Below are 18,988 nucleotides of genomic sequence, written 5' to 3'. Positions count from 1 at the left end.
TTAGATTGTTGAAGTCCATCAATAAAAATCCATTATATATTACATGGACTTGGATTTTGGTGAAATAGTATTGGTTGTATTTGTGGATGAAGCTTCAATAAATTTAGTGACACAAATTTTTCACAATTATCAACAAATTTGTTGTGATTGATACATAATGAAGATTATGTTAATGATAGACCCTTATGAATGAGTAACTCTTAGGTATTCCCGTAGCACAGACAATGGTGTTTCATCCTCTCACATTCATAGTGTAGTTCACTCATTAAATTCATGGTAGAGTTCACTGCAAATGTGAGAGAAGTGAACACAATTTCTCCGTACTTCCAGAGCATCTAAGAATTTTCTCATGTTTCCATCAAAACTTTTGTTAACAAATGTTATTAGTGCCTTATGGGCACAAGCTAAGGTCAGTTAAGGTCCATTTAATACTTTATTAAATAAACTCTTTGTACATTTTTCAACAAAATTAAAAAAAAAAAAAAAAAAAGTCAAATAGGGCATGTGGGGTCAGAGAATTTGGCAACCCCGGCCCACTTTATACTAGGCCCAAGGCCTGTGCCAAGGAGGAAGAAACGCCCGAGGACAAAGTACGAAAGTCCAAATTGCCCAGGAACCTTGCCAAGGATAATCATGTCCTTGGCCAACCGAGACCATGGGAGGGGGACGTAACAGGCCACTAAAGGTAGCCTTTCAGGGCATCTAAAGAGAAAGAACAAGTACAACACGTCAGCCATGGAAGCATGGTGGAGGAGCAGGACTAGGATGAATTGTCACCTCCACATTAAATGCGCACAACCAATGTTCTAGCCGCATTAATGAGGAAATGATCCCTGAACAGCGCTGCCTCGGTTACTGCAACTCACAGGAGGTTTGGTAAAGCAGCTGATAGGACGGGTTGTTAGAGGAAGGTACTGATGATTAACAAGTGGAAAAAAGGGATCGTAGGATGAGGACTATATAAGGGGAAGAAACAAATCAACTAAAGGGGGAACCATTCCCATGGGAGAAAGACTACTACCAAGCCCCTCGGACCGAGTCGAGGACAGACTCTTGAGGATGATTTCGGTTCACCTGCGTTCAATGGTGGCGAACACTGCGTTGGACGTTGTCTGCTTGCTAGGACCTTGTTCTTGAACCCGCTCTCTACAAATTCATTGTATTGGGCTGTCTGGGCTTGAGTCCACTCACTCAATAGTAGAAGTGCTCAAACCTAGTCCCTACAATTGGCACCATCTGTGGAGAGAACTTGTGCGCTAGCAAGCGCAATGGACAATTGTTCCTATGTTGCTAGCTTACATAAAGTTAGGCAGTTTTTCGTCACCGCCAACGGCACCATTCCGAGTCCCATAAAAAAAAAAAAAAAAACAACAACAACAACAACAACCGCTACGGCTCTCAATTGAGGAAGGAGGACCTCCTTTTTGCTCGGTCGAAAGGTAGGAGCACCTTTGGCCCAGCCCCTTTGCCTCAACTGCGTCGTCCAGGGTCTGGGCAGTATCTCTGGTTCCTAAAAGGGGCTTGGCTTCCTTGCTCTTACCCTTATCCAGGGCCATCCCATTCCCCAAGCCCTGATCACAATCCTGGCAAGGTTATCAAAGGTGCTTAGAGAGGTAGGGCCTCAGAGTTCCTGTTGAACTCAAGGATTCGTGAAGTGTGGAAGAACGATTCCCCGGAGAACCTTATGTAGAAGGCAAAGGTTAGTGGGAATTGATCCACATGAAATTCAAAGGAAGAATTACCAGCGACATTAATCCCGACCAATTTCCAAGGAGGCCACCAGCCGCTGGATCTGCGTTAATCTACGAAGGTATTAATGAGGGCGTGCCTCGCATATCGAAACGTCAAGCACACAACCCAAACAGCCAAAGGATGGCTCATAATCAGAAGTGGCAAAAAGATTGGTGCAACCGGGCTACCATCGTGCGTAAAGGCGGAGGGACAAGCCGCCCTTGTCCAGGTCAATATTGGGCCAATTGCCCAGTCTAAGGAGGAGTCCCTCCTCAGCAAGGTAAGGTCGAGACCGTTATCACTCTAGAAGCGAACATTCCAGAGTTGAGGACAAGTTCCTTCACCCCGAACAGTGACGACGAAGTGTTAGACTGGACCAAGGTTTTGCATGGTTCTCGGACTCAAGCCTATGGGAAAACTAACCACTTCAAGGAAAACTTGGGTACTAAACTGAACCAAGGTCTTACATAGTCCTCGGACTCAAAACTATGAGAAACTAACTACTTCAAGGAAAACCTAGGTACTAGACTGAACCAAGATCTTGTATGGTCCTCGGACTCAAACCTATGGAAAAACTAGTTACTTACAGAAGAACATAAGTGTTAGACTCAAACGGTTTTTAAGGAAAATTAAGATACTCTTATACATTTTCTTGGCAACCAAACAAAATTTTCAATTTCACCAAAAAAAAAATTCCAGATCTGACAACCAACCAAATTTTTTTTGTCAATCCTAAGATCTAAACATTTTTCACAAACCCATCAAATCCCCTTATACATAAACCCAACAAATTCTCTATCACAAACCCAAAAACTTCCTTTCACAGACCCATATTATCTCTTTTCAAATTTATCAAAAATCCAAAACAAATACAGCAAACTCAGCCCAGATAAAGAGAGAGAGATGAGAGAGTGAGGAGGGAAAGGGATCTCCGATCTAATTGGAAACCCATATGATGGTGCTCGGAGTGAACTAGAGCTCGGAGGAGTTAGCGAGTTAGTAGACTAAGAGAACAAAGGCACAACGGCCTTTCTACTCCTTCTCCTTGTCGTCAAAGGCGTAGATGAGGTCTTTGAGTTGAACACCAAGGAGTTGGCCGATGCGAACGCCGAGAATGAAGCACCAAGATAGATTTCGTCATAGATGAGAGAAGTGGAGGAACTTGCTTAAAGTAGAGGCAGCGGATCTCCCTCGACGTGGCCAGGCGGTGCTCGAGTGGGATTCCAGGTTGAAGGTGTAGAATTGGGAGGAGATGTGGGGCTCCGGGTTGATGACGTGGAGCTTCGGTTGTGCTGTCTGGTCGGGTTGGTTGTTCGGGTCGGGGTGGGTTTTGGGCGAGTCAGAGGAGGAGGAAGAGGATGGGGAGGAACAGAAGAGGACAATGTCTAGGAGGGAAAAGGAAGACGGGTATCATCTTGGGATTTTGGGTTAGTCCCTACAGATCTAAGTTCCACAATTTTTTTTGTTTTTAATTATGTTTTTTTTTTGTTTTTTATAATTTTTTAAATTGATAAATTTATTTTTTTTAAGGTTAGATGCTAATGTGGAAGCTGATGTGGATGCCGATATAGCATTTCCAATATTATTTTAATGGACACGTTAGCATTTACTGTGTCAACAGTACACTCTGTTTGCCACGTCAGCTTTTGCCGTTGGTTGAGTCACAAAAATGACCTAAATGTCAGGCGTTAATTAGTTTAGAGACTAAAAATGATAAAAAAAAAAAAATGTAATAACCAGAAAAAAATGTAAAATATAAGAACTAAAAATGTATTTACGCCAAAATACAATTACACCTTCACCTAATAAACTAAATATTCTGGCAAAATAAACTTATGATGACACCGCACATTTACTTTTTGGGGGATCAGGTTAAAGTACTGTAGTTCTAACTTTCTCAAAAAAAAAAAATAATAATAATAATTTCTCAAAAAAAGTACTGTAGTTCTTACCGATTCCTTAAAGAATCAATAAAAACAGTACGGTAGTTTGCGTAACTTCGAGAAATCTTTTACAGGGATATTTATTGCTCTGTATTTAATATTTTTGGTGGAGGTTCTGTGGTATTGTTCATTTAAATATATATATATATATATATCTATATATATAGGTCCGTTTAAATACAATTTATTGTTGCTGAAAGTTGCTGAAAACTGATTGTTATTGAAAATACTGTAATAAAATAATTTTTAAATGAATAAATAGTATCGCGTGTCTCATTTTTAATATTTTTTAATATATAAACAGTACATAAAAGTACATAAACAGTAAATGCATTGTTCATGCACAGTAAAGTCAAGAAAGCTGGCCAAAAAAAAAAAAGGGAAGAAACCGCAACGCAGAAAACGCACAGCAACTTTGAGTGCTATCCAAACCGGCATTATATATAAAAGTTTGAGAATAAAAAATTGTGAGAATATGAAAAAGTGAGAGGATAAAAAATATTTTAATTTTCCTCATTTTTATTTGGTTAAAAGTGAAAAAGTGAAAGGAATAGAAAAGTGAGTTTACATAAATTTACTTATATACTCTTATTAAAAAATGATACTCAATTAAAACAAAAAAGTGACCAAAAAAAATCAATCACCCAATTATGTCCTCGATAAAAAAATTTAAAAAAAAAAAAAAAAAAAAGGAAGTAAAGGCTACTAACGTGGATGTAGTGCACATGTAACTGCATGTGAGCATTTTCATATATTAAGCAGCTTAGTTTTCTCCCTTCAATTTTCTTCTCATTTTAGGAAAAAAACTTTTTTGTGTGCTCGAGGAGAAAATACCTTAGCCTCACCATTTATTTTCCTTTCTCCTCACTTAACTAAACACATTCTAAAAAAGTTTTACTTCCTATTTTCTCTCTAACGTTTTCCATCCACCCTATTTCATCTCCTAACAAACACACTCTTAAGCAAAGAAATGAATTAAATAGAATTAAGAAATCTTGATTAGATGTTTTAAAATAAATGAATAAAAATTAATAGAATGTAAGTAATTTTGTTTGAAAATAACATAAAGCCAGAGAAAATGAAATTGAATCATTTTATGACAATAATACTAATAGGCCCTTATTTTAAAATAAAGAGTTGAATATATAGGGGTATATTGAGAGTTTTAGTAAAAAAATCATTAAATATAATTTTATTCCCTCTCATTTCTCCCAATTCCGAGGGAATGAAAATTTGAAATTTTATGGGAATAGAGAGGAATGAATGTTTATTTCTACTAATTTTATTCCCTCCATCAAAACTCTAAAATAAGGGAATAGAAGAATATTCTAAAATTATTTTTTTTCATTCCTTTCAATTTCATTCCCTCATCCCAAATGAGGGCTTAGAGTAATTGTCAATAAACTATTTTAGGTTGTATTTACGGTCGCGTTAAGAAATTGTTTTGTGTCAAATTTTTAACTAGCTTCCTTTAAAAAAAAAAAGGAGTTCCACTTATCATTTCAATAATATTTTCGGTCTCACATCAATTCATACCCATTTTTAATTAACCAGGCCCCACAATAACTCATTCTTAACAAGCACATTATAGTGCCCGTTAATATTTTTCAAGTATTTTAAGAAAGTTTTTACACTACTTTCACGCGAAATATAAAAAGCTGTTAAAAAAATTAATTACTTTTTTCTTTTCCCAAAAAAAGTTTATAAAAACATTTTTTAAACAAATGTTCTTAAAGCATCAATTAACTTTTCCTTATTTTTATTAAGAATCTTATAGTTTAAGTTTTAACCGGTATGTATTTCTTAGGTTTTAAAGATATTTAGGATTCAAAATATTTCTCTCTACTGCAATATTGAATTATTATAATAAACAAATTTTGGCCTTAAAAGTTTTTAGATGTTTTCATTTAGAATTTATATATCAAAAGTTTATTTTGGCCATTTATATTTGATTTAATTTTCATATTGACTCTCCTGTTCATTTTTGTTAATAATCTAACCAATTAGTGTTTGTTAATAATTTAACCGATTAATGTCATTCATTCTGAACTGTCGTCTCACATTACTTAAAAGAGTATATTGTGCGTAGTATAAGTATAACTTGTCTCACATTCTCTTAAAATTTACCATGATTTTTTAGTGTACTTTGTGGTATGCAGCTTATGCAAAGTTGAGTTAGCTCCTGAGATAGAATAGAAAAACAAAGAAAGAGTTTTCCTAAACAAACTGTACATAAGTTATTTTATTGTGCGTAGTATAAGTATAATTTGTTATTTTATTATTTATTTCATGTTATGTAACATAACATGAAATAAATAATAAAATAACAAATCTTCCAATTGAGAAAGTCTAAAGACACAACAAAAATTTCATAATATTTTCACAATACTCTTATTTTTAGTTGAAATGTGTAAGGACTCAATTTGAATTGAGTGTTGGGTTTTCAGCCCAACAAGCCCAAACAATACATTTATAGAGAGTGGGCTGACAGGCTTAGGTGCTGGCCGTTGATCACCATGCCCAAACTTATTTTTAAAAATGGCTAAGTGTTTTCTGACAAAATTGGGAAGCTCCCTCGGCCTGTGGCCGAGGAGGCCTTTCTTTCTCCCCCCCTCCTTTTTTGGCTTTACTAGCTCTTCTTTTATAGTTTTTATCTTCCTATCTTTTGCTTCCATCTGTTGATTGTCTATTCGCCTTTTTCTCTGGTCGTCCATCCCATCAGAGGCTTTATCGATACTCAAGTGGCTCACTCTGACCAACGTTATCCTGCCAAGGGGTTACCTCTCCATTAATGCGGCCAGGAGGGTTAGTTGAGTGCATTAAATGCGAGAGTGACAGCTTACTTTGGGTTAGCCACTCCCTGAAATCACTCTTGTCAGGCCGAGGACAAAAGTATCCTTGGCGTGGATTCAAGAGAATAGGCTTCCCCCCTTCTCCTCAGAAATAGCTTGCGCTCCTCGGCATGGGCCTTGGGCCTGCTATATGATGGACTGAGGCTATCAGGCCCACGGACCCCACAAAATGAATCTCAAAATAATTTATTTATTTAATTTTGACCAATGATGTACCACCACCTCAATTTATTGTAAAAATATTGTGAGATTTTATGGTGTTACTAAAACAACTCCTCCCACTTTAAACAATCTGATACAAAATAAATACCACCAAACTAAACTTGTTAAAGCTGTTTTGGTCATAAAAAAAAATATATATATATATATATAAATAAATAAATAAATAAAAAAAACTTGTTAAAGCTGTTTACACTTGTAATCAATATTAACTCTTTTTATCTTTTTCTCTTTTCACTTACCTAAATTTCCTTCTTTTCATTTGAAGTCAGCCCGTGGAGCTGTAATTACACATAACAACAACAACAACAACAACAACAACAATAATAATGATGATGTCTTATATGGTACTAAAGCATTAAAATGTGAATTATTTTTTTCTCCTTCATCTCTTACATTTTCAATAGTTTCAAATTTTGAGTTTCTACTGTAAATTCAAAATTTTAAATAATTAAAAGAATAGAGAAAAATTGAAATTTATTTTCTCAATTTATTTTGAGGAATCAAATTAAATCTCTAAACTTTATGTATATATATTAATCTCTTACTTTGACGATTGATTGTCAATAACTATGAATTAGATGTTTTACCATTGTTTAATTTTAAGACAAAACTTAGGTACAGTTCTTTAGGTGTTGGTCCTTAGATTCCCTTCTTAAGATTCAGTCATGTGACTACTTAACTTAAAAATACACTAGGTTCACATGAGAAAAAATTCGCATGGCAGAATCTTAAAATGGAAACCTAAAAAATACCTAAGTATTGTACCTAAGTTTGTTCTTAATTTTAATAGACTTTGCATGACAATTATTGTTTGTTTATAATTTTATTATTAATATCAATTAATAATTTTAGGTTATTATTTTATTATTGTCTTTTGATCTTGTCTTTCTTAAACTAAAACTCTGACTCTGCCACTAATGATATGCCTTTGTAATTTTGTGTTAGAACCTTTTTTTTTTTTTTTCCTTTCTTGTGTTTGTTTTTTTTTTTTTAAATAACTATTTAATTATCCATTTAAAAAAATTTAAAAAGTGAAAAATATGTATTTTTTTTCCGATCGTTTCTTTAATTCTTTGTTCGTAGTCGTAGATGATCCTTTCCGTGCTGGTACCTGACAAGTGACAACACCGGAGAGCTATTGTGATTAGTACGATAACTTAAATAAATAAAAAGGGTTAACTGAACATTGATACCATCGTTCTCAAAAAAAGAGAAAAAAAAAAGAACATTGATATCATCGTTCTAAAAAAAAAAAAAAAAAAAACATTGATATCATCGATTCTTTTCGTGTCCAGGTAAGTAGAGGATTTGACAATTAGTACCGGCAAATAATTGATGTTCACTAGTAATTGATATCAATACATTATAGTAATTGATATCAATACATTTATGTTGAGCGGTTGGGCGATCAAAAGGTGTTGCTCGTATTCGTATTCTCTCGTTCAATGGGGAAATCAAAGGGTTGGTTGTTCTGTTTGTTTTTTTTTTTTTTTTTTTGGGTGGGGAAAACAAGTTTGAGACTTTTATAAACCGGTGTCTATTTTATTATCTAAAAACTATTTTATTTATTATACCAATTATTTTACAATCTACTTTACATTTCAGTTTCTATTCTTTCACCACTTAAATTAAATATTCTTTTTTTTTTCTTTATTTACCATTTCTTTATTTTTATTTATTCTTTCTCTCTTATTCTTTCTGTACAAAAACTACCACAAATCAACTGAAACTAGGGGTGTCCACACAACTCGGTGACCCGTTCAACCCGTCGGACCCGCCCAAAACCTATCGGCCACCACCCAAACCGATCAATCCAATAGTCTCCGGTGAGTTGCCACCCACAGGACCCGATCCCTTCAAGTTGGCTGGCGAGTTTCCTCCCTAAAAACTCAAGCCAACTGACCCAACCATAAAATCAACAACATCTGGCAAGATCCAAAGGTTTTCGGACAAAGAGCTTCTTGAAATCCATTGCAATCCACCAGATCCGGCAATATTTTTTATTTTTTGATGAAGAGCAGCATGAAATCAACTAGATCCGTCAAGATCTAGTCAAGATTCGACAGATCCGGCCAAATATCGACACCAGCGGTGAAATATCCGCATCACCTTCAAAACCCGTAACCGACTAATAACCTACCCAAAACCGACGGACCCGAACTGGATGATCCGACCATTAAAATGGGTCAGTTTCGGTTTTGATTTTCACCCACCCGAAAACTTCGGGTCGGGTCCGGGCCGGGCACAAACCTAACCTGGCCCGACTTGTGGACACCCCTAACTGAAACTACCACCACCACAAGCCCACCACCGTTGCACTACACACACTTGACACCACCACCACCAGCAACCCATAATCCACCACCACCACCAACAACACAACAACAAAAAGAAGAAGAAGAAGAAGAATTGGAGAGACTATAGCACTAATCCACCATCAACATAATCAACATCAAATGCAGCAACCCACGATCCCCACCACCATGAGCAAAACCCAGGCCCACGCTGGCAAACCCACAGCCACAATCAACAAACTCCGCCAACCACAAACCCTAAAACAACAAACTCATCCACTACTCCACTACTCACCACAAACCCATACCACCGAACCAACCAACTAGCCACCACCATTGAAAATTTGAAGAACACTACCCTCTCCAACCATCAACACCACCAAAAAAAAAAAAAGCAACCCACTGTCCCCACAACCCACGGCGGCAAACCCAGACCCAGACCTAGGGCAAACCCAAACCCACACTCACGATACCAAACCTAGACCCACAGTGAGCAAACCCACAGCGACCAACCCATCCACCTTAGAAACAGCCACCCTCGACCTCACCAATCCACCACCATTAGAACATGGAGAAATGAGAGAAGAGAGAATCAAAGATCCTACCTAAAATCATGAGGAAGAGTTAAGAGAAGAGAGTTTTGGAGATTGAGAGAGATTAAGGTAGCAAATTAGAGAGCTAGGAGAGGAGAGATTCGAAGATTGAGAGAGACTGAGGGAGAAGTGCAGAGGAGTCAAAGAAAAGTGAGTTAAAGAGAGAAAAAGAATAAATTATTATTATTTTGTTTATAAACCTGTGAACAATAGGTTCTAAATATAAGTACTTACTGTTCATGAGTTGTAAAATTTTTAAGATTTAGATACTGGGATGGAGCTCTTTTTTGGGGTTCTCAATGGCTAAAATGGCAACTGGAGGATGTTTAAAGCATCCATATCCGAAAATTGTATCATATCCTATTTTACCATCTCAAAAAGCTATTTTACCAATTATACCATACCATTTTACAATACTCCTAACATCCCAAATTTTATTTTACAATATAACACATTAAAATAATATAAATTATACAATAAAATATATTTCATTTTCTCTCTAATTTCTGTCTCCCTTCCTCTCTCTCAACCAGTGGTCAAGTACCACAAAGAAAACCCAATACCCCTATCAGAGAAACTCATCCCAAATCCTAGACAAACCCAGCATAGAAATTCATCCCAAACCCAACACAGAAATTCATCCCAAACCCCAAACAATACATCCACCTTCCAAACCCAAATCAACCTAACCATCAACAACAAAACCACCCACTGATCCACCATCATCAACAAAACCACCACCCACCGATCCACCATCAACAATACAACCACCACCCAAACCGAAAACTTTCCAATCACCACTCACTAATCCACAAACCATAACACCACCCCAATCCACCATCAACAACACAACCACCACCCACTGATACACCACCTCAGCACCGCCTTGATCTGCCACATCTACTACCACATCAAACCCATTAAGGGAAAAGAGAAAGAGAAAAAGAGGTGAGAGAGAGATAGAAATGGAAGAGAATCTGCATAGTCACAGCGAGCACGGTACCACCCTGATCCACAAACCATTGCACCACCCCGATCCACCATCACGACACCACCCCGATCTGCCACATCAAACCATGAGCTCCACTAAACTATGAGACCCACTGAGGCTTCAAGGGAAAATAGAGAGACTCACATTGCCAAAGCCACATCAAACTATGAGACCCACATCAAACCGAAGCACATAGAGAGGGATGAGAGAGGAGGAGGGATTGAATAAGAGAATCAGAACTGGAAAAAAAAAAGTGAGATAAGAGTGATCGGTGAGAGAGAGAGAGAGGAGTTGAAAGACAAAATATCAGATCAGTTAAAGCAAATAGTGAAAAAGGAATAAAATATTGTTATTTTGATTTACAATTGAGCTACAGTGTGATTCTAACAGTGCGATTCTACATTTAGAATCACACTGTAGCACAATTGCAAATTTTTTGCAATAGTCAGATTTTACAAGTCCGGACAGTGTGGGGGGTTTTAGGCTTTTATGCTAAATTAAACCAACATATGGTATATGTCATTCCCATTGTGAATGCTCTTATGCCCCCCAATGCTAGTGCTCTTAGAATCCAAGAAGTAACAATTCTTACCTATATCAAAATATCAATTAATATTTTGGTTTAATAATAAAGAACAATAATTAAGAATTGACTCTATAATTTAAAACTATATTTAAATAAAAAAGAAAAAGCAATATTTGAAAGAAATTCAGATTTGATTAATGCTATTATAATTTTATACTCTACACCTCAATGTAGAAAAAAAAAATTAGTACTATGAATTATTACACAAAGTCTATGCCACAATGGTGATGTGGCAGTGGTAGAGTACAAATGAAGAAGAAAAAATAGTAGATTCATATGTAAATGATAGACAACTACTCATAGTCTACTACATAACAGTTGTGGCAAAAAATTATGGACTAATTTTTAATGTAGAGTTCAAGCATTGGCCACATCAAATAAAAACTTACCAAGGATTCAAGAGAAGAAGGGACAAAAAAAAAAGCATCGGTCACTTTATCGAAGAAGCGAGGAATAAATCCAAGTTTTTCTAAGGAATCTTTTCAGTGCGCTGGCAAAAGCTATAATCATGTAATTTTAATGTCTAATTAAATTTTTTGGTTGTTGGGGTTATAAAAAAAAATCAATTGATATTTTAGTTGTTTAGTTAATATGATAATAAAATTGCTATCATTACGAGAAGTAACGTACATGGTAGGAAAAGAAATTCCCTTCCGATGAGTGAATGATTTCACGGCATAGTATCCAGTGAACCTCGGAGGTAGTCCTCCTAAAAAAAAAAAAATTATAAATAAATAAATATATAACCCACAGAGGTAGTTGTCCATTTATTGGGCTAATTTTGGTTGAGTAAGGCTTGGAGGTACGACTTGTCTTAGTGCACATGTGCATTGTGTTCTCTTCAAACAGGATACAAAGATGAAGAAGTAAGTTTTGTCCTATTATCCTTTGAACTAGAGCTGAAAATGATTTTTGAAGAAGTAAGTTTTGTCCTATTATCCTTTGAACTAGAGCTGAAAATGATTTTTGATATAGTAATAGTATACGATGATAGGTCTATTTTAGTTATCTTTTATAATTTCTTGTTTAAAATTATTAAACTAAATTCGACTCTATCGAGAATGTTATTAAATAAAACATTTTGTTGCTTGCCTTCCTAGAAGAGATCATATAGAGGATTGAAGAATTGTTCTAAGGTTTTATTCATGAGTCGATTTGGTCACAAAACACAATGGTTATCTATATAATAAACCTACAATTTTGTAATTTGACTTCATTCCAATAGATTACAGGTCTGCTCTACCTTAACGAAAAGGACTATATTTTTATTAAGGTTGGTTATCTTATATCGAGGTCTCGGAGGTAGTCCTCCTAAAAAAAAAAAAATTATAAATAAATAAATATATAACCCACAGAGGTAGTTGTCCATTTATTGGGCTAATTTTGGTTGAGTAAGGCTTGGAGGTACGACTTGTCTTAGTGCACATGTGCATTGTATTCTCTTCAAACAGGATACAAAGATGAAGAAGTAAGTTTTGTCCTATTATCCTTTGAACTAGAGCTGAAAATGATTTTTGAAGAAGTAAGTTTCGTCCTATTATCCTTTGAACTAGAGCTGAAAATGATTTTTGATATAGTAATAGTATACGATGATAGGTCTATTTTAGTTATCTTTTATAATTTCTTGTTTAAAATTATTAAACTAAATTCGACTCTATCGAGAATGTTATTAAATAAAACATTTTGTTGCTTGCCTTCCTAGAAGAGATCATATGGAGGATTGAAGAATTGTTCTAAGGTTTTATTCATGAGTCGATTTGGTCACAAAACACAATGGTTATCTATATAATAAACCTACAATTTTGTAATTTGACTTCATTCCAATAGATTACAGGTCTGCTCTACCTTAACGAAAAGGACTATATTTTTATTAAGGTTGGTTATCTTATATCGAGGGTAACTATGCTAATAACTCTATGTCGATTATAAGGATAAATGCAAAGTATCAACTAGAACAGTGAAAATAACTACTCGACTGCCTTAAGAAGTAAGATGCAAGTACAAAAACACAACTACCTACACTAAACAATGAAAATTAAACTATCGAAACTAACTTTCATATAGGACAGAAATTACAGCAGCACGAAGTAATAGATCTAATTAAGAAGAACCTACAAGATACAAAGTTCCTTGCATCAACACCTTAATATACAGAATGCTAAACTAAGAAATACAAGTGAAATAAAACAAAACAAAAAAGGTTTGGGATGTGTCTTTGCTTGGGATATGAGTCTCTATTTAAGCTTGAGATTTCAAATTTTTATTATTATTATTATTCATAATGCATAAATCTTTGTGTGAGTTTTAATTAGTTCAACTAGTAAAGTCTCTGATGATTGAGTAAAAGATCTAAGATTCATTTTTTATCTACATAAAAAACTGATTGGTGACTTAATCTGATAATAAAGAGCTATCATCAGAAGCAAATGTTATATATTAAAATTCTCTCCAAAGAAAAAGAAAAAAAAAACATTTAAAGCTTTATCATCATTGAGTTATCATCACATGTTAATTTCTTTTTTTGAATTATGATGACCGTAGAAACTAGTACGTACTACACTTCTTATGTGTTTAATGAGAAATGTCACAATCACATTATGAGCATGCTACACTATTACTACTGCAACCTTCTAATATTTATTGCTTGTTTTGTTTCCTCTTGGTACTCAGGTGAATGAATGTCCGAACAATAAACAATGGGATTTTCATTTTAAAAAAAAAAAACAAAGTTTATCTCCAAACTAATTTAGAGAAAAATTCTTCAAATTTCTCATATATTTTTATATTGAATATGAATTTTGAAAATCGAACCGTTGGATTGGGTATTCTTGTTATATCTTTCATGTTTGCAAAATTTCAAAAAAATCAAAGATCAATTACTATGTCATCAAACAAATATTAAAATTTCAAGTTTTTGATATCTAAAATTGTGTATAAAAAATAAGTTTATTAATCGTGTAAAAAATAACATTCGAGTTGAAAGAAATTTGATATGCATGTTAAGAACATATAAAACATGAAATTCAACAATCAAATTTTCAAAATTCACACAAAAAAATATATATGAAAAAAATAAAAAATTTCTATCTAAAATAATTTAGAGAGAAACTTTATTCTACGACAACAAAGAAATTCATGACGCTAGGCTAATACAAGCCCATGAACCACAATAGAGTTTTGGATTGGATATCGGATTGGTTATACATAGCCAAAAAATGGGCCCGTATTGGGCCAACCTAAATTCAAAAGATAACCTTAGCCTATGCTAGTTAAAGCTTAAACGTACCACCAAAGTAACCAAACACAGTGTGACGGTTAAAAGCTTTTGAGTTTGATTCTAGAACTAGAGCTAAACAACATAGGAAACCAATGCTTTGTTAGTTGTCACTTTGATGTAACCGACATTTTTGCTATGGATATTTGNAAATACAAGTGAAATAAAACAAAACAAAAAAGGTTTGGGATGTGTCTTTGCTTGGGATATGAGTCTCTATTTAAGCTTGAGATTTCAAATTTTTATTATTATTATTATTCATAATGCATAAATCTTTGTGTGAGTTTTAATTAGTTCAACTAGTAAAGTCTCTGATGATTGAGTAAAAGATCTAAGATTCATTTTTTATCTACATAAAAAACTGATTGGTGACTTAATCTGATAATAAAGAGCTATCATCAGAAGCAAATGTTATATATTAAAATTCTCTCCAAAGAAAAAGAAAAAAAAAACATTTAAAGCTTTATCATCATTGAGTTATCATCACATGTTAATTTCTTTTTTTGAATTATGATGACCGTAGAAACTAGTACGTACTACACTTCTTATGTGTTTAATGAGAAATGTCACAATCACATTATGAGCATGCTACACTATTACTACTGCAACCTTCTAATATTTATTGCTTGTTTTGTTTCCTCTTGGTACTCAGGTGAATGAATGTCCGAACAATAAACAATGGGATTTTCATTTTTAAAAAAAAAAAAAACAAAGTTTATCTCCAAACTAATTTAGAGAAAAATCTTTCAAATTTCTCATATATTTTTATATTGAATATGAATTTTGAAAATCGAACCGTTGGATTGGGTATTCTTGTTATATCTTTCATGTTTGCAAAATTTAAAAAAAATCAAAGATCAATTACTATGTCATCAAACAAATATTAAAATTTCAAGTTTTTGATATCTAAAATTGTGTATAAAAAATAAGTTTATTAATCGTGTAAAAAATAACATTTGAGTTGAAAGAAATTTGATATGCATGTTAAGAACATATAAAACATGAAATTTAACAATCAAATTTTTAAAATTCACACAAAAAAATATATATGAAAAAAATAAAAAATTTCTATCTAAAATAATTTAGAGAGAAACTTTATTCTATGACAACAAAGAAATTCATGACGCTAGGCTAATACAAGCCCATGAACCACAATAGAGTTTTGGATTGGATATCGGATTGGTTATACATAGCCAAAAAATGGGCCCGTATTGGGCCAACCTAAATTCAAAAGATAACCTTAGCCTATGCTAGTTAAAGCTTAAACGTACCACCAAAGTAACCAAACACAGTGTGACGGTTAAAAGCTTTTGAGTTTGATTCTAGAACTAGAGCTAAACAACATAGGAAACCAATGCTTTGTTAGTTGTCACTTTGATGTAACCGACATTTTTGCTATGGATATTTGCCACATACCGTTCCCATTTTCGGTAACTCCGTTTGATCCAGCTATGTCCGGAGAAATTTCTGTCTTGGGGGGGTGGGGGGTGGTTTACAATTACGCTTATGTGGAGGAAAATGAAAAAGAGATAAAACATTTGTTAAAAATAAGGAGAAATGACAATAGCTATACTTCATGTTTCTACTAGACGCCATCTTACCACAATAAAGAAATTAAGTTGACCCACCACAAAACTATATTGGTAGCACTTTCATGATTGAATATATGCATCTTTCTTCGGCATGAATAAGACACACACACACACACTGCATGTGTGAGAGAGAGAAGTATCAATGCTTAACAGTAATCCATTTCAGAACTCGTGTTTTTTTCAACTCCTACTCTTTCATCCTTGGATCTAACTGTTTTTCAATTTTATTTTTCTCTAAAGCTCCTGAATGAGATCTTTGATGCTGGAGAAATTGCTTGTTTGGCAGGTGTTTATGGAGATTGTGGTGGTGCATGGGTAGATGAGGAGTAAGCAAGTGAATCTAAACTAACCACTTAAGCATGCAAATTCGTGCACATGCACTGACATCAATTGTCCCTAAACATCTGTGTTTTCCTATGGCAGTTATCCTACTAGCCCTACAAGCGAGTTGGCTAACTTAAGGTTAGTTGCTGAGAAGAGATGGTTAAATCTGGGTGATGATCTCGGGCTCTCAGCACAAGTATTTCGGCTTGGAGGTATCTATGGCCCTGGTAGAAGGTTGTAATGAAAATTAAAGTATGACGAAAATTTGCTGCCTCTTATATTGAATATATATGTAGTTAGGACAATCACATTGTCAGTTTTTCATTGGAATTTTACTACAACATATTCATTTAGCCATGATGTCCTCATGCTATAAATTTTTTTTCCCTAATTAAAGTCCACACTGAAATGTTGCCAATATCATTTTGCATGACCATCATAGAAAAGATTGATACATATCCATATTGACCTGTGTATTTCCTGTTGGCTTATTGATAATAATTTTTTCCTAGAACCTATGCTCTAATAGAGTTCAAAATTGGTTTAAAATTTTCACGCTAAAGGTTGATGTTTTGGTGAACTACTTTTCCATTTCAGTGCTGTTGATACAATAATTAAGCAAGGAGCTCTGTCAGAAAGTCAGAAAATGAGAGTATCCAGGCAATACACATCCAGAATTCATGTTGAGGACATTTCTCAGGCACTCAAGGCCAGTATACATGCACCTTCCCATGGGTAGGTTACAATCTTCAGCCTTCCTATACTCAATTCTACTTTCTCATACATTATTCTGGTTGTGAGAGATTGCTACAAAAATACAAGTGTATTAAAGAATTTCCTTCTGGACTAGTTTCATTCTTAACAGGAAAAGAAAATGTCATGTAATAAAAAAACTAAACTCCCACTTTCAAGGCTTACACTATGCAAGGCATATTTGTGAATATGTCACTCTTTTTAACCTTCTGTCAGAGGTGAATTCCCCTGGAGTACTCAGCATTTGGTTCTGATGGGTGGGGACAGTTGAACATAGATTTTACTGGTTACAGTAAGCCCAAAGGGCTTTCTTTAGAAAGGTTCCCTACGTTATCCGGGAAAAAATAAATTGATGTGTATGTGGCACACATGCAACATATATTCTTATGCGCATGTTTTTTAGTTAGCCATGTATTTTGATAGACATGTTTCTTAGCAGCTCAGGTACAAAGTTTGTTTTAACTTAACCAATCTACATTTAGAACATGTAACATGTTGTCTAGTTTGGAGCCCCATAGACATGCTTTGATGCAACTGCACGAAAATTACATGGGGTGTTCATATTTTTGGGTGGCATGAACTATTTGTTAAATAGTGACTGCTTTCACTTTTGTTTCCCTTTTATTTCTGAACTCCTTTAATAACAATATCTTCTCATTCTCTTCCAATTTCTAAGTTTAAATCTTTTCAACCTTGTTTGTTAAAAATCTACTTGCTTTGGAAACAATTTTCTTATTTACTGCCTTTGATTTTCTCTTTTAGGAAAGCTTACAATATTGTCGATGATGACCCAGCCCCTCGGGAAGAAGTTTTTGCATATGCAAGAGACTTGGTTGAGAAGAAGTGGCCTGGCCAGATCAAGCAATCCACCAACGAATCAGAATCATTTATAAAGAAGGGCAGTCCAAGGGGTGCGAAGCGAGTTTCCAATGCTCGTATGAAGAAGGAACTAGGAGTGAGGCTTCTCCATCCAAATTATGGATCAGGTTTGCAGAGCATTATCAACCATATGGAGCACCACGAAACCTATCCATCTTCCCTTCCTTAATGTAACAGTGGGGATATATCTGATTATTTTCAGCTGGCAAAAATCACAACCCAGAAAACACAGCTATGTGCCCTGGCAACACCTTTGTCACTCCAAATCCCTTATTTTTAGTCTACATCTATGATACCCAAACTGCCCCGCCAAAATGTCTTTTGAACTTAGAAGTTAACTGTTAAAATCTAGAGAAAGAAAAACTTTGTAGAGAAAATGTAAAGAGATGGCCTACATCCAAGCCTTAGACAACTATATCTTTTTTATTATCTGTGTGTAATACAAAGAACCATGGTAGGGTATGCTACAAGGTCTAGGGTTAGGTGTATATGAGTTTTACACTAAATTAGGTCATTATATTTAATAAACATAAACCCAATAACAATATAGATTCTTTGTTGCAGACGTGTTGACTTGGTAACTTGTGCACTTAGAGTAAGTATTGTATAAGACGATCTCATAAGATCTATGTCTCAATGACATGTGGGTCTCAATATTAGGTCATCATATTTAATAAACATAAACCCAATAACAATATAGATCACCTTTGTTGCAGCCGTGTTGACTTGCTAACTTGTGCGCTTAGAGTAAGTATTGTATGAAACAGTCTCATGAGACCTATGTCTCAATGACATATGGGTCTCATGCGTGTGGGATTCATATGTCATTAAGACATAGGTCTCATGAGACTGTCTCATACAAGAATTTTTCGTGCGGAGAGTAAGTATTGTATGAGACAGTCTCATGAGACCTACATCTCAATGACACGAAGTATAAACTCACACATACATGTT

General features: G+C 34.7%; 1 protein-coding gene across 1 annotated transcript; it reads left to right on the top strand.

Moving 5' to 3' along the window:
- Positions 1 to 2,983: 2,983 nt before the first annotated feature.
- On the top strand, positions 2,984 to 18,597 carry LOC112012382 (uncharacterized). Its single transcript, XM_065767662.1, has 5 exons — positions 2,984 to 3,158; positions 16,245 to 16,404; positions 16,502 to 16,636; positions 17,000 to 17,137; positions 17,918 to 18,597. The coding sequence occupies exons 1-5, from the start codon at positions 2,984 to 2,986 to the stop codon at positions 18,201 to 18,203; spliced, it is 894 nt and encodes a 297-aa protein (XP_065623734.1). The 3' UTR covers positions 18,204 to 18,597.
- Positions 18,598 to 18,988: the final 391 nt, after the last annotated feature.

Source organism: Quercus suber, unplaced genomic scaffold (genome assembly GCF_002906115.3).
Source record: "Quercus suber isolate HL8 unplaced genomic scaffold, Cork oak 2.0 scaffold_833, whole genome shotgun sequence".
Taxonomy (NCBI): domain Eukaryota; kingdom Viridiplantae; phylum Streptophyta; class Magnoliopsida; order Fagales; family Fagaceae; genus Quercus; species Quercus suber.
The sequence above is the reverse complement of the archived record's forward strand: the minus strand, read 5'-3'. Positions and strand labels throughout refer to the sequence as shown.